Source organism: Microcebus murinus, chromosome 10, assembly GCF_040939455.1.
Source record: "Microcebus murinus isolate Inina chromosome 10, M.murinus_Inina_mat1.0, whole genome shotgun sequence".
Taxonomy (NCBI): Eukaryota; Metazoa; Chordata; class Mammalia; order Primates; family Cheirogaleidae; genus Microcebus; species Microcebus murinus.
The window spans coordinates 2,991,290-3,015,610 of record NC_134113.1 but is presented as its reverse complement, the minus strand read 5'-3'; the positions used below and the strand labels follow the sequence as shown (position 1 = coordinate 3,015,610).

Sequence of the window (24,321 nt, the reverse complement as noted above, 5' to 3'; positions counted from 1 at the left end):
TTTTAGTCATTTTTAGTGGGTATATAGTGATATCTTGCAGGGTTATAATTTATATTTCCCAATTGAGTAATGATGCTGAACATCTCTCTTTATGCTGACTTGCCATGCATGTGACCTTCTTTGGTGAAGTGTTTGTTCCATTTTTGTTCATTATTTAATTGCTTTTAAAAACTTTAACTTGCCTGTTCCTAGGCTACTTGTCAGACCTTCTGAATCAGACTCCCAGGGTAGGGCCTGGAAATCCCTTTTTTAAGTCAGCTTAGCCAGACTTAGAGACTGTAAGACTCGAATGTTTTTAGCTGCCCATGGGGGGATGTTGCCGTGAGTGAGAAGTGAGGACCGTGGGAAGGCTGCTAGTCTTTGCCCAGCTTCCCTCGGAAGGAGCGAAGGGCCTTTGCCAGAAGGTCCCTGCCCCTTGCTCCTCCCAGGGTGGTCCCAGGAGGGGCTGAGGGAGGGGGAAACACCCTCCACATCCCCCTGAGCCCAGGCTGCGCTCAGGACTGTTGGGTGTGGAGGTAAGGGCCCTCGTGGTGCTCTGAGGGAGGCCTGGTGCTTCTTAGTGCTCCCACCTGACCTCCTCAGGGAGGCTGCGTGCTCTTTTCACCCCTCCCCAGTTTAACAAACTCAATCTCTTGCATTAAAAATACCAATCCTGATCTGTGGCCCTTTGCTGCTCTGGTTGGTACAGTGAGTTTATCGAAGAGCCATATTCAAATATCACCCTTGGGCCTTTTCAGTTCATAGATTAATCATTTACTGTGTGACTTTTCCTCCATAGTTATTATCTGCCCTCTGGTCGTCATCTTCTTAGAGCAGTTTCACAAATTAAGGACATAAGATGCTTTTTCCAGTTAACCATTGAGAAGCAGTGTCTCATCACATTTGAGCAGACACAGAGAGAGGATAAATGAAATACACAGGCTTTTTAAAGCAGATTATTTATGTACAGTACTTAGAATTGGTGCCGTGAGTTTTCCATGATCCTAAGGCATTGGGATTTTTCTAGGAGGCAGGTATCAATGAAGCCCAAACTTGTTCATACTGGACTCTTTCCTTTTGTAAACCTCTTTCCTGACCGTCACCTCTGTGTGGAGTCAGGCAGGCTGTGCTGATCTTGGGTCCCCATGTGCCTGGACGGGAAGGAGCAGCTGTTGGTTCTGTTGACTAAGGATCGGGGCCAAGTTAAAGTGCTTCTGTGGCATTTGCACATTTTGTTCCTTCTACCTGGAGTGCCCCTCTCCAGCCCCTCTGCTTGGCAGGCCCTTCCGACCTCGCCAACACCACCTGTCCCTGCCTCTCCGGTCCTGACGGCGCCTGTGTTTCCCACTCTGGGACCCCGGCGGTGTTATTGGGATTGCTTGTTAATGAGCCTCTTTCCCGTGAGACCGCATGCTTTGTGAGGGCAGGGACCTTCACGGTGGTGTTTTCCACCCCTGGCACTGTGAGCTGGCTCGCACTGATAAGTGTGAACCATCTTGCTGTGACTCTGACCTTTGCTAAGGGCTCAGGGTCTCTCCCCCTCAGACTGCCGGCTCTAGGAGGGTGGGACCCGGGTCTGTTTCTCTCTAGTGTCTCCCTGTCACCTACCGCGGTGCCTGACACGTTCAAAGCTGCACACCCCCCAGTGTGGGCGTCCTGTGGGCCCCCACTGTGCGAGGGGATGCTGGACACCTGTGTGGCCTGGAGGCCTGGATGTTGAAAGTGTCCTCTGTGTCTGTCCTGTTACTCCTTGTCACTTCATTTGGTGTCACAATTAACCCATTTTTTTTTCAAAGGTGGGGATGCATTTGCAAAAGCCCAAGAAATAATGTTTATTGTATAATCAATTCATGAAACTCTTCTGGTATATATTTTGGGGATCCAATCCATAGGTCTTTCCTACTTTTTTTTTTTTTTTTTACACAAGTGAGTCTATTTTATTTTGACAATGTTCACAGGCACATATAAGCGTGAAAAAGTAACAGCATGCATGTGAATGACACACCCCAAACTCAGAAGAGTGGCCTGTCCATGGATAGAGTATGATTTTGTGTGTTTGACTGTGTTTGTAGTGTTTTATTCTGAACCACAAAATGATATGCGGCAGGTATAGCTGTGTGTTGAGATCATGAACTGCTTGGTGGGTACCTGTGGCTGCCTTATTTTATTCTGGTAAGTGTCAAGTATTTCATAAAAGTCACCAGACTAACGTCTCCATGGGCCCCAGTTGCCTTTTGGAATGTGGTGGCCGTTCCCACCTGTGTTTGGAGGATGGCAGTGAGTTTGTTCTACTAAAGTTCCCAGGGGGTCCTGGCTCCAGACACACAGCCCGAAGACAGGGATCCCAAGTCATGTGGCTCTGGTGAGCTTAGGAAGGGTTTAATCTGGGCGGTGACAAGCTGACGCTGAAGCCCCAGCCCACCTGTGTGTGTTTCAGGTGGGGGTTCAGCCCCGCACCTTCAGCCTCTGCCCATATTACTGACCCGAGCAGGGTCCATTTGCCTGTCTGCAACAGAAAGCCAAACACTGAAGTGCTGGGTTTTTGCAACAGGAAAGGCTTACTTACTGCCAGGCACCCAAGTGAGGAGAGGACCAGGCTCAAATCTGTCTCCTTTCCTTCTTTCTCTCTTTGTTTTTATGGTGAGAAATATCAGAGCAGAAAGGTTTCTATAACATATGTGTCCAATTTAAGGAAAAAAGTTAAAAGTTAACTTCAGAATCCCTACCATCAAGCTGAAGAAACAGAACAATGCTAATATATTTGAAACAGCTTTTTCTGCAAACATTACTCCACATCCCAACAAGTAAACATTTTCTCAAATGTTGGTTATTCTCTTGTTTTTTTATATGCTTTTATCTCACATGTGTGTGTGTGCGCGCATGTGTTTTGCCGGTGATCTTGCATCTTAATGGAGTTATGTTCATTTGGGATTGCTCTTTATATTACAGCATCCATGCGTTGATGCTCATAGCTGTAGTTCATTATTCCTCTGCTTCAGCATGTGCCATTGGAGGTGCTAGCATTTACTTATCCAGCTTGATGTTCATAAGCATTTGGGTTGTTTTCATTTCCTTGCTGTTTCTCTCGGTGTTGTGTGAGCGTTCCTCTGGGGATCCTCCCCAGGTGTGGGACTGTGGGTTTGGTGCAGGGTCCATGCATGTTGGGTACTGCCAGGCGGTGGCACCTGAGGCAGACACCCCGTGCTCTGTGCACCTGCAGCCGTACTTGGAGTTGTTAGGCTGGAAATCCTGCTGTATTGTCAGAAGTAGTTTCTCGTTGTGCTTTTAATTTTCATTTACCTAATCACTGTTGAAGTTAGATATTTTTTCATTGTTTTTGTGGCCATTTGTTTTTCCTTTCTTGTGAAATGCTTTTGCCCCTAATGCTATTGTGTTGTCTTTTTTTGTTTGTTAGTTTGTCCTACTGATTTGTAAGAGTTTACTAATATATTCTGGATACTAATTCTTTTTTGGACATATATGGATGCATATATCATCTTTTTTTAGTTAGTAGGTTGGTTTTTCACTCTTGTTGGTGAACAGAGTTCTTTTCTTTTCCTTCGTGATTACACTTTTCTGTGTCCTAAGATGTCCTTTCCAACTTCATGGTTTCAAAGAAGTCTTCTTATAATTCTCCTAGTTTTCAAGTTTTGCCTTTTACATTAGGACCATAATCCATTTAGAATTGACTGTGTGTGGAGTTTGATGTAGTGGTCCATCTTAGTCTGTCTGTGATGCTGTAAAGGAATACCTGAGGCTGGGTAGTTTATGAAGAACAGAGGTTTGCTTGTGTGGCTCACGGCTCTGCAGACTGTGCAAGAGGCCTAGTGGAGCCTAGTGGAGGCTTCAGTCTGCTTCCACTCACGGCACATGGTGGAGAGCAGTTGGCTTGTGCAGAGCTCACGCGAGGAGAGGAAGCAAGAGAGAGGGGAGGAGGAGCCAGGTTCTTTTCAAGGACAAACTTAGTGTGAGAACTCACTCCATCTGTGAGAACAGCACCAAGCCATTCATGAGGATCCTCCCCCATGACCTAAATGCTTCCCGCTGGGCCCCACCTCCCACTCCCACATTAGGGACCAGATTTCAATGTGAGACTTGGTGGAGCCAAACAAACCCTATCCAAAATATAGCAAGGTCTGTTTTCTTTAGCGACTCCCCACATGGGTACCCAGCTGTGGCCTTGCCCAGGAATCAGCTGTGCCTGCTGCGACAGCTCTCAGGGTTGCACGGGTGTGGGGGCCGCTTCCTGGGCTCCCCACTCAGTTCCACGGATCTGTTTGTCTATCTCTGTACAGCTTCACTTTGTCTTGATATTGTGGCCTTGAATCTGGTAGGACAGGCCCCTCCATACCTGGTTCTTGTTTTTTGGCCATTTCTGACTTTTTGCTTTCGTGTGTAAATTAAAATCAGCTTGTTATGTTTCATGAAAATCTCAGAAATTAGATTGAATCTATTGGTCAGTTTGGAGAGAATTAATATTTTGTTTTTGTGTTTATTTAGTTCCTCTGATCTTTTATTTTAAATAATATTTCCCCCTTAAATTTACCTAACAACTTGTTAAATTTATTCAAGATATATTTTTTATAAATATTGTCCTTTAAATTTTTAATTTCATTGCCTAATTTGTATTGTCAGCATATAAAAATACAGTTGGCTTTTGTAAGTTGTTAACCTCTTTCGTCAATTCTGATAATTTGTGGGTAGACTTATTTGAGATTTCTAAGAAGTTAATCATGTCCTTTGGAAATAATGACAGTTTTTTTTCTTTCTATTTTGCATGTGTTTTTTTCCCCTTTTTGTTTGTTTTGTTTTGCTGGCTAAGACTTCTGTCACAGTACTGAACAGAAGTAGGGAAAGCAGACATCTGGTCTTATCCTAGATTTTTTCAGGAAAGTCTTTTAACACTGCACCATGTGTGGACTTGTGATATCTAATTTTCATTATGTTACGGAAGATGCCTTAGATGCCTTGCTCTTAGTTTTAAAATCATAAATGGTTATTGAGGTTTATCAAATTCTTTTTCCTCCCTTCATCTGAGGCAATATTTTTGCTTCTTTACTATTTATGCACTGAATTTTATTAGAAGATTTCCTAGTATTGAGCTAAGTGTACATTCCTGAAATAAATCCAAGTTGGTCATTATGGATTTTTTTAATGCATTGCAGGATTAAGTGTGTTAACATCTAATGTGCCATACTGCCAGAAATGGAAGCCAAGTTTCCCTTTAATTTGAAAAATGCTTTCTAACTGTTTATTGATTCTTCAGTTATGTACTGATATGTAATCGTATCAGTTGTGTTGAATTTTCGTTCTGGTAATAGTGATGCTGTGATGTTTTATTTGAAAGTATATTGTTTCTTTCCAAATATTTTTGAGGACATTAAAAAAAAGAAAGTATTGTTTCTTTTTAGTCCTTAGTTTTGAATATATTGAAACCTCTGTGTTTTGCTAACCTATCAAGACACTTGATGTGGGCACAAAATGTTTGATGTAACTTAACATATTTGAATGAGGTGAATGTTGAGTAATTCACACACCAAATGTGGCATTATTGCTTGTTGTAAGAGAGTTCTACATATCAATGATGTTGTAAATGTATAGTTGGTATTTGTCTTGGTATATTCAGTATATATTTTACATGATGTGTGGTTGCCTTTTAATCCACGTTCTAGATTTTTGCAGACTTTTATTTTGGTTTCATTCATCAGGTATTGTAATTCATAGGAGGGAATGTTCCTTGAATCATGTTGCAGAGGCTTGAGTTGTGAGTAATTTCTTCTTTCTGAGCCTACAGTGCTTCTGGATTTTGTAGGATATAAATCCACAGGTCTCCACGGAATTCTTCATTGTGTTGCTCCTCTCATAGAAATTATCTCAATTGTGCTTTATATGCTGTGAAATCTCACTGCTGATGCATATAGTAGAATTATGATGTTTTAAAATTTCTGAAATCAGATTTTTTTGTAAGTAATCATGAACACAGCAACATTTTCAATTTCAATATATCCTTTTAGTATGCAAAATATCTCAGCTCCCTCACGTGCTCTGAACTTTCTGCTGGTGTTCCAGTCTTGCCACGGAGGCGCGTGCAAGGGGCTTGATCATGTGTGTAAAGTAGAGACAGAAAGAGCTCACTAGTAGGGACCTCTGAGCCCCTTCTGGAGCTTTGTGCGGAGGATGCTGCTGAGGCTTTCAGGGAGAACCTGTTGGTTTTGCATTAGCATGTGCGTCATGGTGCTCAGGTTTCAGAATTTTGGCAGGCAAACTGGGGATGCTTCTAGTTCTTTAAATTTCTTCAGGCCTGGTGATAGCAAGTAGTAGTAACTATTTTTGTTATTGTTGAGTATAAACTGATTTGCAGAAAGGATACCCTGGGAAGAATTTAAAGTTTGTACTCCTGTTAATGAATTCCCACTCTCAAACAAAGACATGAGTATCAACAATGTCACCAGAGCTTTACACTTGATCTTAGCCAGAAGGCCGAGAAGCGATGTCACCGGAACTTTAATAGCTAATAAAATCCAGTGAGTATTCCTTGTTAGAGCCATTTCGGATCATTCTGTGTTTTCATTAAACACATTCGCATACTCAGGGCATCCTTCCTTTATTGTCCTTTGGTAGATAATATCGCTACTTAAACCAACAGCACATTCATTGAAATGGGAGCTAATGTCCTGTGACAGGCCTTTTCCCCTGTGCTGTTTACTAGGCTGGCCCTTGCTTCTGCTCAGTGTCCGTGCAGGTGATTGCATTGTTTTCGCCTTTCCTGCGATAACTGCTAGTAAAACACCTGGATTTTTGACATACAAAGTTATAGGGACTGTGACCCCCTAAAGAATGCCCATGGACACTGGGTGGGCATGAGAATGACACTAAGACCCAGATGTGGTCCCCGTCCTCGACAGAGCACGCACAGTTGAAGTGTGGGGCAAAGGCAAATGTGTGTGAAACCTGGAGAGAGGGTGTGAAGTTGAAAATGAAATCACAGTTGTATCCTACTGACTGCATTCTAGTCTCACTGAAGGAATTGGAGAAGACAACTGGAGGAGCAACTGTAGGGCACTTGGAGACAAAGGTGATGCTGATTGCTGATGCGGCAGTGCTCTCCAGCTCTGTGATCCTTCTGTTTCCTGCCCTGGTCCTTCTGGAGGTCACCCTGTGGAGGGCGTTCTGAATCCCAGGTCGGGCTGAGAGCCCCACCTCCCTGGTGCACTTGGTGTATCTGTGTGTCTCTTTTCTCATGCGGCCTTTATAATCCACCCTCGTGCCCCATGAGTTGACACGTGTTGGCCCAGTGGGCCCCCTGGGGGCCGTGCTGAGGCGAAGCACTGTGGCCCAGGTAGCCCAGGTAGAAGATGAGGGACTTGCCTTTGTGTTCAGAACCTTGCAGGAGGGTAGCCGAGTGAGTTCCAGCCCGCAGGGCCCGTTGCCTCTGGTGCAGGGTGGGAAAAAGCTCTGTAGCGGGGGCCATCCCTGCCTTCAAGCCAGCCCGCCTGCCTGTGTGCCCACCCCGCCCTGCTTGGCCTCCCCTCGGGGATCCTGGGTTTGGTCTCTCTGGTGTTTGACCTTTCATTTTGGTGACCTGTTGACTCTTTCTGTTCTGCCCTGGTGGTCCTTCAACACAGGACCTCATTCTCACCTGTGTTGCTCCTCTGAGCTTGAGTCTTAAGGCACCTGCTGGTCCCCAGGGCGTTCTGAGGCATTGGGGCTGTCGTGGGGGCATGGGCAGACGGAGAGGTCTCCCCATTGGACTGCACTGCCAGTTTCTCCTCGTTCCTGCCTCAGTGGGTGCAAACAGGAAGCACAGGGGAGCCACTTTCCCTTTAAGTTGTACCATCACTGTGAGATGACCTCAGTGGATGAATGAGGACACTAATGTTTTTTCAAAGATCCTTATCTGATCCCATTTTTAGCTGAGACTGTCTAGGGGAGCAGTGGAGGCACCTAGTAGTGGCTGGGACTAGGGGGTGGTAGAAACTTGGAGCAAGCCAGGAAAAGCGAATGGTGGCCCAGAGCTTGCCGTGTGGCAGTGGACGTGGGTTCAGGGGAGCAGTGTGCTTAATTCGTACCCCTTTCAGGTGTCACCTTGTTATACTTTGGACATGCTTATTTGGAAAAAGTGATACGAAATTGGTCTTTTATAATTTTTTTTTTACCAGTCTGAGAGCAAAAGCTTAGAAGAGGCTCGGTGCATTCTTTGAAAAATAGCCGTACTATTATTTGATGCCGGGCTTAGATGTCCTACAGCACACGTCCCTCTGTGTTGGGGACGGGACCTCTTTTTCTTACAGCAGGGTTTCACTGATAGCTGATATGTGGACAGCTCATTATGATGGAAATCACAGGGCAACAGGATTCCAGGGTAATCCTCAGGGATGCCACGTGAGTGCTCGCTCAGCCCCGCGCCCCGTTCTGGTTTGCCTGGTGGTGATATAAGATGAGAAAACATTTTAACTCGTGTCTTCTAGGACCTTGCTATGAATCCAGCTGAGAGTCATGAGGATAGCGGCTTTCAGAGGGAGGCTGTGCGGGCCCTGGCCCCACAGTGTCATTTCTGATGAGTTGGGAAGGGAGTTTGAAAAATGCTACCAAATGACTTTGAGATTGGAGCTATTTAATAGCTTTTGCAATTTCAAAACAAAAGAAGAGCATGACTCATATGAAGTGATTTAAGACAAAAGATAAAGGAATAAGTCATAGTCAGTGAAAACAAAACAAGGACGAAGAAACCCTATGCCTTAAGAACCCCTCCGGTAGTTTCCGGTGGAAAGCAGTCGTCCTGCTCATCAGCGTTGTAGCTTGTCGGCGCGGAGCTCTCCGGGTCTGTGACTGTTGCCTCTCTGCTCAGAGCCTGTGGTGACTGCGTGAATTAAGCAGCGGATTGATTGGCGTCTGTGCCAGATGTCCTGGAGGCGCCCTGTCCCAGAGCCTCCAGCCCCTGCAGCCTCCCAGGACAGAGGACTTGGAGCTGGGAGTCAGAGGGGGGCCTGCCGGTGCCCTGAGGGTGGGAGCAGGCGGAGCGCCTGGGGGCTGGACTGAGTAGGGGCAGAGGTCCCCAAGGCTAGAGCCCAGGGGACTTCTCAGGTGTGGCCTGGGGTACCCTGAACCTCCAGGCTCTGAGCCTCTTGCTGCCTTGCTGGCTTCCTGCAGGCTGTTCCCCAGTCCACGGGCAGGGCAGGGATGAGCAACCCTTCTCCAAGCTCTTGGCCGTGATCTTCCAGTGTCCCCAGACATGTGCTGCTCAGGGGAATCTTGTTTACAGTATTGTGGTGGCCGGGACTTTTCTTCCTCAGAGTCTGGAGGAGGCTGATCTGTCAGTGGCACTGTTAAAGGCGGCTTGTGCCTGCCATCCTAGCTTGGTGGCTGCTCCTTTCCACGCCTCTCCCGTGGGTCCTGGGACCTGCAGTTGGCTTAGCTGAGGGTGGAACCTCGTCTGTGGTGTGACAAGAGGAAGGGGGGCTGCAGGAATGCAATTTATTTACCTTTCCTTTCCCTCCTCCCACCCAAATTAACATAAATCAGAGAAATTCTTCTTATTTTCTAAATTGCTAGCTCTTGTTATAGGGAAATAATAGGCCAGAAGAGGAGTTTGGATCTGTAATTACATGAGGAACAAGGAGTGCCTGCCCAGAATAAATGTCAGGGGAGGGGGACGCACTGCTGTGAGTGATTAGTGGAAGTGATTTAATTGGCGTTGAGGTTGGCGTGCGCTCAGAGTTGCAGCGCTGGCTGGGCGCCGCGTCTGCAGGGGACGGTGGGCCTGCGGACAGCCTGCAGCGGCACGTCCTTGGAGCAGAAACACGCTCAGGCCTCTTCTCCGTGACACTCAGGGCGGACACAGAGCACTTGGCCTTGCCTGCTATTCGCCAGGTTCTAGCCCAGATCCTTGACTCGTGGCTTGGAAATAGCAAAGTCTTTTTAGGGAGAAATATGAATAATTCTCCCCTTACGGAGCCAAGTCATCATGGAAAGCTGTTCGCTCTGTTTTTCAGCCATGTGTGGTTTCCCAAACAAACTTTGAGCCCATGGCCGTGTGTGTGCTCTGTGAGTGTGTGTGCTGTCTTCTGTGTGCTCTTCTCTGTGTGTGTGTACTCCATGTATGTGCTCTGCATGTGTTTGCATGCTCTTTTCTCTGTGTGTGCGTGCATGTGTACGCTCTCCTCTGTGTGGGAGGCTCCTCTTCTCCTTCCTCCCTGGGAAACGCCCCTCATCGGTCTTCATGCCCCTCTCTGAAGTCTTGCTTCTCCAAATGCTCCTATCTTCCCTTCCCCCTTCGACAGAGCCATTCTGCCCCTTTCCCCCAGGTCCTTTTTCCACTGTCAGACAAGTGAGGGACCCTGAGGGCTGACCGTTTGGCATCTGAGGAGCAGGTTGGAGCATCACCCGACGGAGGAAACAGTGGAAAGCTGGTCACAGGTTCAGGCAGGCACCACAGCATTGTGTGTCCAGACAGACCACCAGGATGGGGCCAGGTACCCGCCAGTAGCACAGAACTTGGAGATTAGAGGACGAGAGGGCTCCAAATACAGGGCACTGGGGAGAGCTTGGGTCATTGGCACCTCCATTCAGCGGACAAAGAGTTCCTGGTCCTCTGTGTCCACCATGCAGGACTGAGGGCACAGCCGTCAGCGAGGCAGTGGAGACCCTTCCTCAGGACACCCTGAGAAACAAGTGAGCGCTGCAGGCTAGAGCCGGCTGGGATGGTAGAGGGACAGCTGTTTTAGATAGGATGGTAAAGAAAGTTATCCTCAAGGAGAAGGCCTTTGAATTGAGATCTTAGGCTGAAAATCACAGGAGCCATGAAAGTTTGGGAGAGCAGGGTTCCAGGCGGAAGGAGCCACAGTGCACAGGCCCCGAGGTGGGAACAGGGGTGGCTGTGCTTGGGGAGAGGACCTGTGCAGGGGCGAGGTCAGAGAGGGCACGGCAGGGCAGGCACCTGCGGTCCTGGTCAGGAGGGTGTTGTACTGCCAGTGTCTTGGGAAGCCACAGGGCGCAGACGTGGCTGTGACCCGATGTGCTCTACATTTTTGGCAGTCCCCTCTGCTGCTTGGTGGGATGCAGAGTGTGGAAGTGCTAGCAGGAAGGCCAGCTAGGGGACTGTCCCAGTGGGCCAGGAAGGAGACGACAGTGGCCGGGCCGGGGGCAGTGGAGGTGGGAGAAGGGGTTGGAGGTCACACCCTTTTGGAGCTTGCTCCAGTGGTGATGGCGTGTGGGGTCCACAGGTCTCCCTGGGGTTCTCTAAGGGGCTGACTCTGGGGAGTGATGACGGGAAAGTGCACGACTCTTTAGTGGCCATGCCAGGACTCACATCTGGTGTCATGCAGCTCCACCGGACATCTTCTTTCACCGCTATTTCAGGCTGCCTGCCTTGTTAGAAGCCATTTTTGTTTAATGCTTGATACCTGCCTCTTTATTTATGTGTTACTGGGATTAAGGTCTTAAAATCTGATTTTCAGGTTATCAAGAGAGATCAAGTAGAGTTAAATCTAAATAATTTGAACAGACTGATTGCTTTCCTTAGTTAATAATAAATCTGACTTCTAAATTTCCCCCAAAGTAATACAAGTACACTCTCTCAAGCGCTCAGTCTAGGCTGGGGCTGGGCTTCCAGGAGACTGGGTAGGCAGTGCCCTTCACCCCGGCCCGGGAGAGGGTAAGGGTGTCATCGCGCACGTGTGCTCACTTCGGAAGGTGCCCATGTTGGGGTGCTGCGTGTTTGCTGTGAAGGCTCGCTGCTTCCACGCCTGTTCAGCGTCACGCACTGGCCCCGCAGCGCTCTCTTCCTTTCTCCTGAGTGGTATTCACATGGAGCTGGATCCACCACAGGTCCCCGTCTAGAGAGTCGGCCTAACAGAGTCAGGGGGCCAGGCCAGCGCAGGTCTCTCCCCTGCACCTTTCTCAGCCCTTTCACAGGCGTTTGGGGGCCTGGCAGTCACAGCAAACAGTCCCTCTGGGTTACCTGCATAGGCGGTACGCCAGTGCCCTGAGCAGACTAAAGCTTCCAGCCTCCTCCTGGGCGGAGCCGGTACGTCCTCTTTGCCGCCGGGCACTCTCCAGGTGCCGAGGGAAGGACTGCGGCGTGAGCGGGTGTGGAAAGTGTGCGGCCCGGGGGCAGCGGGGTGCTCCACCACCCGGATTCCCACTCTCACCCTGCTCTGAGCTCTGGCTTTCCCTTCACACACACGCACACACACACCACACACATAGCCCCATACACACCCCACACACTTACACACGCACAACACATACCCCAGATACCACAGGCCCCACATACACACACCACACACATAGCCCCATACACACCCTACACACTTACACACGCACAATACATACTCCAGATTCCACAGGCCCCACATACACACACCACACACATAGCCCCATACACACACCCCCACACTTACACACACACACCACACACATAGCCCCATACACACCCCCACACACTTACACACCCACAACACACCCCAGATACCACAGACCCCACATACACACACCACACACATAGCCCCATACACACCCTACACACTTACACACGCACAATACATACTCCAGATTCCACAGGCCCCACATACACACACCACACACATAGCCCCATACACACACCCCCACACTTACACACACACACCACACACATAGCCCCATACACACCCCCACACACTTACACACGCACAACACACCCCAGATACCACAGACCCCACATACACACACCACACACATAGCCCCATACACACACCCCCACACTTACACACGCACACCACACACATAGCCCCATACACACCCCCACACACTTACACACGCACAACACACCCCAGATACCACAGACCCCACATACACACACCACACACATAGCCCCATACACACACCCCCACACTTACACACGCACACCACACACATAGCCCCATACACACCCCCACACACTTACACACGCACAACACACCCCAGATACCACAGACCCCACATACACACACCACACACATAGCCCCATACACACACCCCCACACTTACACACGCACACCACACACATAGCCCCATACACACCCCCACACACTTACACACCCACAACACATACCCCAGATACCACAGACCCCACATACACACCACACACAGCCTCCACACAAACACCCACACACTTACGCACAATACATACTCCAGGTACCACAGACCCCACATACACACCACACACATAGCCCCATACACACCCCCACACACTTACACACGCACAACACATACCCCAGACCACAGACCCCACATACACACCACACACATAGCCCCATACACACCCCCACACACTTACACACGCACAACACATACCCCAGACCACAGATCCCACATACACACCACACACAGCCCCCTCACACCCCACACCCCGCAGACACACACCTCACACACCTTATACCCCACGTACGCATACACACACACCACACACACCCCCAGATACCACAGACCCCACATACACCACACACAGCTCCCTCACACCCCCACACCCCGCAGACACACACCTCACACACCTTATACCTCACGTACGCATACACCCACACCACACATACCCCCAGGTACCACAGACCCCACATACACACACCACACACAGCCCCCTCACACCCCACACCCCACAGACACACACTTCACACACCTTATACCCCACGTACGCATACATACACACCACACATACCCCCAGATACCACAGACCCCACATACACACCACACACAGCCCCTCACACCCCACACCCCGCAGACACACACCTCACACACCTTACACCCTACGTACGCATACACACACACCACACATACCCCAAGATACCACAGACCCCACATACACACCACACACAGCCCCCACACACACCCCACACCCCGCAGACACACACCTCACACACCTTATACCCCACGTACGCATACACCCACACCACACACACCCCCAGATACCACAGACCCCACATACACACACCACACACAGCCCCCTCACACCCCACTTCCCGCAGACACACACCTCACACACCTTATACCCCATGTACGCATGCACCCACACCACACATACCCCAAGATACCACAGACCCCACATACACACCACACACAGCCCCCTCACACACCCTACACCCCTCAGACGCATACCTCATACCCCACGTATACATACACACACACCACACATACCTCCCATCCCACACACCCCATGGGCACACGCCTCACACACCTGCACACACCTTAGACCCCACATGTACACCACACACACACCACACATACCCTTCCCTGACACCCCACAGACAAATAGACACCTCACACATATGGACCCCCTCATACATACTATATGTACACACACACCACGCATAGCCCCCTCACACCCCACAGACAGATACACACCTCACACACATGTACAGACCCCCCTACACCCACGCCACACGCACACCCCATACACACTGTGAATAACCCTCCTACCCTAAACACCACAAATACACACCTTACATACATGTGCACACACATCATACATACCGCCCCTATACCACAGCCCCATACACACATGTATACATACCACACACACGCACATACCCCAACATGTACAGCTTATGCACACCCCACACATGCCACTGATGGTACCCCCCACACACACACTGTGCACACTCCTGCACACAAACCATGCACACACCATGCACACACACCCCACCAATGCTCTGGAAGCCTTGCTGCGTGACTGTCTCCCTCTGTCCTGGGGGCAGGCTCCCAGTGCCCACAGCCCTCCATGGCAGATGTCAGTGGGGTTCCAGGGTGTCTCTGGGCCTTCGCAGTGAGGAGGCAGACTCAGTAGAATTTCCCCGTCTCTTCATGATTCCATGGTCGGTGTCTGAGCCACCACGTTGTGCCTTTTTCTTCCTGTCACTGCTCCTGCTGGCTGCCATCCAGCCCCTGTCCCGTCCTTTCCTGCTTCTGGCAGGGTGCAGAGGCCCCTAGGAGGCTTCCAGGTGATTGCTTCCAGGGGCAGTTGAGCCTCACGAATGCCCTTTGCCTGCTCAGCTCCCCTAAGCTACCCTCAGTCCTGTCGCCGCCCCTCTCAGGCACCTGCTGTCATCAGGGCTGGGCAGGAAGGGCTGCCACTCTGTGACTGACAGCAGAGCTGCTGCTGTCCGAAGGCATCTTCCTTCTGCCACCCAGCTTCCTGCTCTCTCTCGGGGGTGCCCGAGGGGCTGCCCACAGGATGCTGCTTCCAGCTTTATTAAATAGCATCCTTATCGTTTGCTAAGTTTTTGTGCAGGAGAAATTCTTAAATGGTGCCATGTTGAGTGATTGTGGTCTTTGGTTTTATTTAAATATTCAATTCTGAGTTCTCATTGAAAAGCTGTTGACTTAAAGTGAAAAATGTGTATGAATATCCACGTGTGAATGTGTTACTCCTTTCCCCAGGGTTTATCAGGTGCCTGCTGGGCTAGCAGGGAGTTACTTTGCCATTCATTTGAGCAACCACAGTGGATGGAGCACCAGTGTAGGAATTGGTGTGGGGGCCTGGTGTCACCACTGTGGACTGTATGCCCTGGGTTAAGGGACTTCCCCTGTCTGGGCCCTAGGTCCCTTCTTTGTATATCCCAGGTTGATGCTGATTTTGGGGATATGCACTACCAAACCCAATAATATTTAGGGTTGTAGGCAATGTAGGAAGGGATTGACTTCCCAGGGTGTGGGCTACAGTTGGCTCTGCAAGGTTCTTTTTGTTTGGAAGCAGTGTAATCCATTCATTTGTTGGAGTGTTCATTGGTGACTTCTTCATTGTGTCCCTTGTTTGTGTAAGGCCAGACAGAGCAGTGATACCCAGCCTTGGCCGGCACGGAGCTGAGGCTCAGGCTGGAGCCAGCAGCAGGTGACTCAGTGGAGAGGAGGGAGACCAGAGGGACACAAAGTAGGAAGTGGTTTGCTCCTCCAAAAAGACCGTGGAGAGGGAGCAGACAGCAGTGAAGTCTTCACTGAGGAAGTGTGCTTGAAGTCAGGGTTGAAAGATATTAGGTCATTAAATATGAAATGTCCAATTTTGAATCAAGAGTATAGTTTATTATAAGTCAAATAAGAAAAAGCATGATTAATCCAAGTATGAGCCTAAACTGTCCACACAGTTGTGTCATTTTAACGGTAGCTTTGTTAATGCCAGCAGCAAAGAAGCCTAGCCAGCAAGTGACCATGAAATTGTGAAAGGCCTGTTCCATAGCTTGTTGAGAACTGAATATTTTTCCTTGCAAAAGGTGATCCAAAGCCTGGAAGAAGTGGTAGTCAGTTTGGTGCAAGTTCTGGTGCATATGGTGGATGACAGAGAGTTTCCAAGTCTAGCTCCATAGTTTGAGCAGCGTTGTTTATAAGACATATGGTTGAGCGTTTGTCTTGCAAGAGGATTGGTCCATCTCTATTGACCCATCTCAGCTGCTTAATTGCAAGCATCCTCACCATTTTGTCCAGTTGGGGTTGCAGTAGATGTCCGCTGTAATAGATTGACCAGGTTTCATGAAGCTGTAGTGGATAATACCAGCGCTGGACCACCAAACAGACACCATTAGCTTTTTTGGATGAATATTCAGTTTTGGACTGTTTCGGCACTTTACCTTCATCTAACCCTTGTACCCCGATGCTTGTGATTGTCAAAAAGAATCCATTGTTCATCACATGTTACAATATAGTGTAGAAATGGTTCGTCTTTATGTTGTGACAACAAAGAAAGGTAAGCCCCAAGCCGATTTCTCTTCCGACGCTCATTTAATTCACATGAAACCCATCTATCCAGCTTCTTTACCTTGCTGATTTGTTTCCAATGGTCCAATATTGTTAGAATAGTAAACGTCAAACCTTGCTGCTAATTCACACATAGGTTGAGATGGATTCGCTTCCACTACAGCTTTCAGCTCATCATTATCCACCTTGCTGTCAGGTCGCCCACATGGCTCCTTTTCAAGATTAAAATCACCAGAATGTAACTTCTAAACCATCAGCATACTGTGCGTTCATTAGCCACATCCTTCCCAAATACTTTGTTGATATTTTTTAAGCTGTCTGTGCTGCATTGGTTCCTTGATGGAACTCATGTTAAAAAATAACACGAATTTTTTACTTATCCATGGTTTCACAAAAATTGTTCTAAAAAATTTTGACAGATAATCACAAGCCAAAATGCACATTTGCGAAAGTGAGGATGCACCTTCACAATAAAAATAAAACAAGAAGTGTCAAAGTAAAACGTTAGAGGTACCAACTGCCAAACTTAGTACTTGAGGAAATAGGACATTTTATACCTATAGTCCTACAGCTGAGTCGAGGCTCTGAGGAAAGGAGGACAGGCTTTCTAGGCTGCGAGACCTGTGTGGGTGATAGCCTGGCAGGCTTAGGGTGGCTAAGGACGTGGGTGCTGGCTGGGGAATCCCCGAGGCAGGGACCAGACTGACGGTAAGCCAGAGCGCCGCACTGGCCCGTGGGCTGTGTCGTTGGGAGGTGTGCATTGTGCAAAGGTCTTTAAGCTCTGCCTGTGCACGTGTGTGTGTGTGTGTGTGTGTGTGCGCGCGTGTGTGGTCTGTGGTGATGGCATTATGCTGCATCGTGGTAAAATCCCTCTGTGAACAGAGATGGAGCAGGCTAGGTGGGGATGAGAGACGGGGAAGAGGAAGCACCAGCTGACTGTGAGTGTTGTGAGCCGAGAGAGGAGGCTGGCGTAACTCCCGCCGCACCGCCTGGGTGATGGCGTGCCTGGTGGGGTTTGTGTGTGATGGGAAGATGCTCAACTGTGTCTTTTTGGATGGTGATAACTTTCTGGGAGCATAAAGAATTCTCTTTACCTTATGAGGGAAATTCAGAGCATCCGTCTGTCCACGCATCTACCTGTCCATCTGTCCACACACTCATACATCTTTTCACTGCTGAGGAGGACTTCACTGACAGGTGCCCCAGCAGGCCTGCGCAGCTGCCACCCAGGGGGCCTGGAGTCGCAGGGAGTATGCGAAGTGCAAGCCAGCTTGTGGGGAAGGACTGAGCGCAGGGCCTGGTGAAATACTGCATGTTGCATGTGGGGGAATAAATGGTAAAGATAATCAGAATTTTACAGAAAAATTAAGCAGCAGTTGATGTTTGTTTACATTTGTATTTTAATATCAGAGACTGTGACAAATATAGATGGTACATGTTTTAAGTAAAAGAATGCTTGCATTTTAATGCATACACTGTATTCACCTTTTTGTTTCACCACCTGTCCCATTTTCTTCCAGATTTTCGAAAGGATCTTGTTTATATGGGCGATCCGTCACCCTGCCAGCGGATATGTTCAGGGGATAAATGACCTCGTCACTCCTTTCTTTGTGGTCTTCATTTGCGAACACATAGGTAGGATAATATCACGATAGTTTTTCTCGCAAGCATTAAACGTGAACATCAGTGGACTTATTGTGTATCAGTACGCATAATTTTAGCAATATTGGAAGGTGCCATTCAGTTTAATGTTATCAATGACTGGTAGCAATAGAGAATAATAGTTTTCTCATTGATGCCAGCTTCAAAAATGTCTTTAAACCTACAGGCTCAACTAATGAGGATGTTAAGATGCAGTTGCAATTATTAATGTCTTCTTTTAAATAATATCTGAAGAGAAATGTGGTATCTTTGGGGAGTGTGTTTATTTCTAACGGCTTCTTCATTGATTTGGATTTAAATGGACAAGGTTCAGGTAGTAGAATATTAGTTGAATATCTTGCTTATGAGCTAAAAACCAAATCTTCTTTAATTGCATTTCTGTGGCATTTCATCACTTTCCTACTTTTGATATACTAGTAACATTTTTCATGGGAATATTAACTCCATGCAAAATAATTGGTTTAACAGAGGTTTAGGTTGGGCTATGCTGTTTCTCTTTGAGTATTGCACATTTTTTCTTTATGTTATAACAGCCAACTTGAATATAACTTTACCCCTTTTGATATATTTTAAATTTTTAAAAAATGCTGATAATTTAAGTGAGGGATCTACTTATTAATTCATCTACGAATAAAAAATACATTTAAAAGGAAGGGCTTTACTGTTTAGTTGCAGCATTTCAATTTAAAGCTGATTTTAATTTGTCTTCACATGAACCTTCCTGACTTTGGTGTGTTAGTTTTTATTAGAGCGTGCTTTTAGTCCTTTTAGTTTGTAGCCTGCTCTAGATTCCCATCATGTTGTATTCTGGAGAGATTAGGTTTACTCACGGACAGATTATCCTCTGAGGATGAGAACACATCCATTTAGTGAGTTTTATTGCAACCCTCTCACACTTTGTTTCCATTTATGATTTCATAGGAGGTCGTTTCATTGCTAAGCAACTAATGAGCACTGCGCGGTTCCCTCCCTAATCATCCTTTAAGCAGGGGAGCGGTGCTCCGGAGAGCGCCCGCGTTCTGCTTCTGATGCCCTCCTTGGACAGATAATGAAAGTGCTCTTAATGATCCTAGAACAGTAGGACCTCTGTCAGTAGACTTCAGAGCTGTTAATTGAAAGAAGTTCAACTGAGATGTGATTAGAGAATTGATATTCCATGTTAAATAGACCATTTAATTAATGTGGTAAATAAGTTTGTCTTAACTACTTTACCATCAGCCTATGCTGTAAGACCCAAGCAGTTCTTAATGCGTTTGCCTGATTGTCAGCAGGATGGGACAAAGGGACACGACCATGACGTTAATTGTCCAGAAGAAAGAAGAACTGGAAAAATGGAATTTGTGCTCTACCAGTGGCAGGGATGAGCTCAGAGACACTCTCCTCACCTTCCTGCAGGCTTATTGTACACACACACACACGTGCACACTTGTGTCCACACTGCACGCACACACACATTTGTGTACACATAACACAACCATGCGTTGCATCGGTGTACAGTGTCACCTTGGAACATCTGCGTGAAATGTACCATTTGTTTCCATCATTTAACTATTTAGTGGACATTTTAAATGATGTCCTGGATTTCAAGTGTGGTTGGTGCAGTTGTACTCCTTTTGGAGTTTGTTTCCCAGGCTTGGGGAATGCTCATTAGTATAGTCCAAGTCTGTCTTTCATATCATAAAGAAACCTGTGTTAAAATTGCTTGGTGTGCTGTCCAGCTTCCTTCTGGGGCTGAAGTTGTGTCGTTCATGCAGACCTCCGCCAAGCACCTGCCCTGGGGCCAGGTCTCAGGCAGAGCATGGGGTGTGGAGATGACTTTAGTTCAATTCCACAAGCACTGACAAAGCATCTCCTGGGCCGCTGCAGTGGTAGGGATGTAGGAGAACAAGAGACACCTGGTTCCTGACCTCTTGGGTTGTAGCAGGGAAGACAGATTTTAGACAATTAATTAAAAAGCCTAATTAAAGTAATTAACATTCACATTATCAAGACGAACATAGGGTTCTGCGAGGAGCTGTCTCAGTTTGGGGGGTCAGGGGCAGTTCCCTGGACTATGTGATGTTTCAGCCACTTCTAGTAGGACATGCAGGAGATGGGTTGAGGCTAGACATGCAGAAAGAGCAGCAGGAGCACCTGCCTGGAGTGCAAGTGCAGGGTGATGACAGTGGCAGTGATGCCGCTGTCATTGGGAAGAAGGGTGGGGTGACCTGGGCTGGAGGAACCTGGGGCCAAGTCTCAGGGGCATGTAAAACCACTGGCTGAAATGCTCAGGTCCTTGTGCACATTCACTCTGGCTGCTACGTGGAGAAGAGATTGATTGGGACAGTGGTCCCCAACCTTTTTGGCACCAGCGCCCTGTTTCATGGAAGACAATTTTTCCACAGACTGGGGTGGGGTGGTGGTGAAAGTGGGGGTGGGGAGGATGGTTTGGGGATGATTCAAGTGCATTATATTTATTGTGCACCTCATTTCTATTATTACATTGTAATATGTAATGAATATATAACTTGCCATAAGGCAGAATCAGTGGGTGTCCTTAGCTTGTTTTCCTGCAACTAGATGGTCCTACCTGGGGGGAATGGGAGACAGTGACTGATCTGACAGGAAGCCCAGCTCAGGTGGTGATGTGAGTGATGGGGAGTGGGTATAAATACAGCTTCACTCACTTCACTCGCTTCACTGCCGCTCGCCTCCTGCTGTGTGGCCCGGTTCCTAGGCCATGGACCGTTACCAGTTAGTCCTTTGCCGGGGGGTTGGGGACCACATGATTAGAAGGTGTCCCCACAGGCTGTAGTCATCGGCAGAGGCACAAGTGCTCTTTTGAAAGGCTGTTCTGGTTTGCTGAACTCTTGGTTTGCTGGCTCCTTGAGCATATAAACCTCAGTTCTTTTGCTTATTAAAGATCTTTAAGATACACTCTTTTCCTTCAGCAAGAGCCCTGGTAATAAGATGCTGTGGTTTTGATACCCGAGCACTTTCTAGTCCTTTGACCTCAGTGTTCAGGCTGGTGCGAGACTGTTGAGACAGCTGGAGTGCAGAAGGCACCAGCCCGAACACGCACCACCTCCTGAGCACTGTAGTCCGCCTGGCTCTGGGGGTAAGCTTGGGTTGTTACTTGGATTTTCCTCTTTCTTCAAGTTGAAATACAGAAAATAATTCCAGTTAATGAAGGTACAAGAAGTCCTCTGGGCGTGGGATTTCTCCAAGGGCCCTCAGGCAGCGGCAGATAGATCTGCAATGCCGTAAGGGGGAGCTGGGATTTTCTGGGAGTCATGCATTTGCCATGCACCCCAAGGCTTCAGAGACCCAGCTCCTGGCCCGCTGTGCGCTCCTGCTGGTTCCTGTGGGAGGAGGGGCGCGCTGGTGGCTGATGTTGTAGGTAGGAAGGGGCCACTTCTGAGCAACAGCGGGAGTCCCTGCTGGCACTTAGAGGCCTCTCAATGCCGTGTTCTTTGACTTGGAAAGAAGAATGTGGGAAGAGAAGGGTTATTTGAGGGAAGAGAAGGGTTATTTGAGGTTGACACACAGGGTCTGGTCTGGAGTATCTGGGCTTGTCCAGCTGGATTAACTGCTTCCTGACAAGGAACAGGATGTTTATCTTATACAAGAGGCTGGCCAAAGTGATCAGGGTCAGTGAAATCATTTGTGGAGGGGGAGCAATGTTCAGAGCCGAGTGGAGGAGTGCTCAGAGGGTCTGACTCTGCAGGAGCCAGGACACCACTGGCACGAGTCAGGAATATGTGCCACATAGCCCAGGTCTCCTCATAGAGTGTCTACACCACTGGGAAAAGGCAGTTTGGTCCTGCTGTCGAAGGATGCAGAATCTGCAAGTGCAACTTTAGCACATGCATGTGGATAAAACATTTTTGTACACATATGCATGTGTACACGCACGTCACATATACGTGCAAGCAAATGCACATAGACACACATGCACACTCCTCATTAGTGCTAGCCACAGTCTCTTCAAGGAAATGTGGAATAAATCTCTAACTTTTATTTGAATGGCACCTAACAGTCTCAGCTGGGCTCTGAAGGTGCCTATTACTGGGAAAGGAGATGAAAACCCTTCATGGCCTCAGAGGTGGGAGTAACAGTGTGCAAAACATGTCAAGATAGCGGGGTCTGATGGATACAATTAGGCATCACTGAAGTTTGGGGAGATAACCCTGTGAGTGGAGTGTTGCAATGGGAGGCTGTAATTTTCTTGGAGACGTTGATCAGGGAAAAGTTCTCTTTGCCAGGAAGTTTTAGGGATTCGTGAATTTCAGGGTGGAAGCCTTAGGGAGTAAGAAACTATAGGAACATAAATGATAAGCTAGCTGAAGCTTGAATATGCCCGTTCCAGGTCAGAGCCAAGTGTGGGTGCTTGTTTCTTACAGATTGCATCCCTGACCCACAGGTAGTCAGGGTGTGTAGGAGACTCCAATCAGCGTGCCCTTAGAGAGGGTGTGCTCTGCTAGGGACAGCCACACAGTAGACTTTTGAGTTTTATCTTTTAGAGGTGAGAAGTTCCTGCCCTCTTGAGGCTTGTGATTGTAGCAAGGAAGACAGACAAGGTAAGCACGACTTTGGACTTAGGTCAGCCCATTGAGGAAGGCAGGTCTAGGATAAGGAAAATATAGAATTCGTGCCATCTTAGAGGCTATCATAGCAAAGAGAGGGAAGAGTGGGCATAGAGCAATGTGGTGGGGGCGTGGGTGCAGGCACATGGGTGTGGGCACAGGCCAGAGGCAGGTGGGGACAGGAGCGGTCTGGGCCTGGTCCACGAGCTGCTGCAGAGGCAGACGTGGAGGGTGCAGGGGTGGATGGGCGTGGGAGGAGGGTGAACAAGAAGGGATGGTCTAGCATCCCCTCTGGGTCCCTGCCCCGTGGTTGGTTCCATATTCCAAGAGAGGATGTAGATTAGAAAGAGCAGGCTTAGGAGGCGTGGTGGTGGCTGTGATTCAGGACCTGCGAGCTGGCTTTGTCGGTGGTGAATGAGTACAAGTGTTGAGTGGGATCCGGACCTTGGGAAGAGATCCGTGCTAGAGGTTAGTTTGCAAAGTGTTGGCCTGGAAGTGGCTGCTGAGAATCCGGGTCTGGACGGGCTCATCCAGGGAAGTGTGGATCGGTGACCATGCAAAGTCCTGTGCATCGCTAGCACTTTAGGGCTCTCGGGGGTATGACAGCGTTTGACTTGAGGAGCCGACGTGGTGGCTGTCCCATGGGGAGGATCACGGCTCTCTGCTGTGCAGGAGTGTGTAGGTTACTGCTGCCGCCGAGGCCGTCTGGCATCAGGAGCTCTGTGTGGAAGGTGTTGTGGCTCTGGGGCCCAGTGCCAGGGTTCACGTCCAGGCTCTGCCTCTTCCCGGCTGCCGACAGCCCTGGGCACGTTAGTGATCTCTTCTGGACTTGGGAAGTGGAAACAGCACCAATCTCTTTGACTGCTGCGAGGACTGAGTGAGGTTAAAGAAAGAGCTAAGAACTATGTATGAGATGCAGTAAGTGTCCAGCACGTATTGCTGGGGGCACAGTGGTCATCGTGTTGTATCTCTTACCCTCTTATCCTGTGGCTGTCCTGCACATAAAGTGGTGGCCACACCTGCTTGGGGTCCCCACTCTAAGTATGGGAAGAGGGAGATGGAGGGGGGCACAGGTCAGCTGAGTGTGTCTGTTCTCAGAAGCTTCCCAGAGCCCACTTGGCGACTTCCCTCGTGGGCCACCGCCCCTCCCCACCCCGCCAGCTGCAGGGGCCTTGAGCAGACGAGGACGGAGACAGAGGAGGCAAGGAAGGGGTGCGTGTCCAGTGAGCCAAGCCACAGCGGGTGGTCATGGGACAGAAACGGGAGGAAGTGGCTTCAGAGGCAGGGACGGGGCCAGAATGAGGGGTCACAGAAGTCAGAGAGGGGGAGTGGTCAGTAGAGCCTGGTGCCACAGAGGCACAGACTGAAAATCAGTCAAGGGGTTTGACACTGTGGATGTCCCTGGTGACCCGCCAAAAAC

At 48.6% G+C, this 24,321-nt stretch overlaps 1 protein-coding gene across 2 annotated transcripts in view; it reads left to right on the top strand.

Moving 5' to 3' along the window:
• The window catches only part of TBC1D22A (TBC1 domain family member 22A), a 357,816-nt gene that overhangs the window by 113,733 nt on the left and 219,762 nt on the right, over positions 1–24,321 (top strand). For both annotated transcript variants that reach the window (XM_076006907.1, XM_012756888.3), the window contains exon 8: positions 18,195–18,309. In XM_076006907.1, the coding sequence (XP_075863022.1) occupies positions 18,195–18,309 (115 nt within the window). The remainder of the gene's footprint in view (positions 1–18,194; positions 18,310–24,321) is intronic.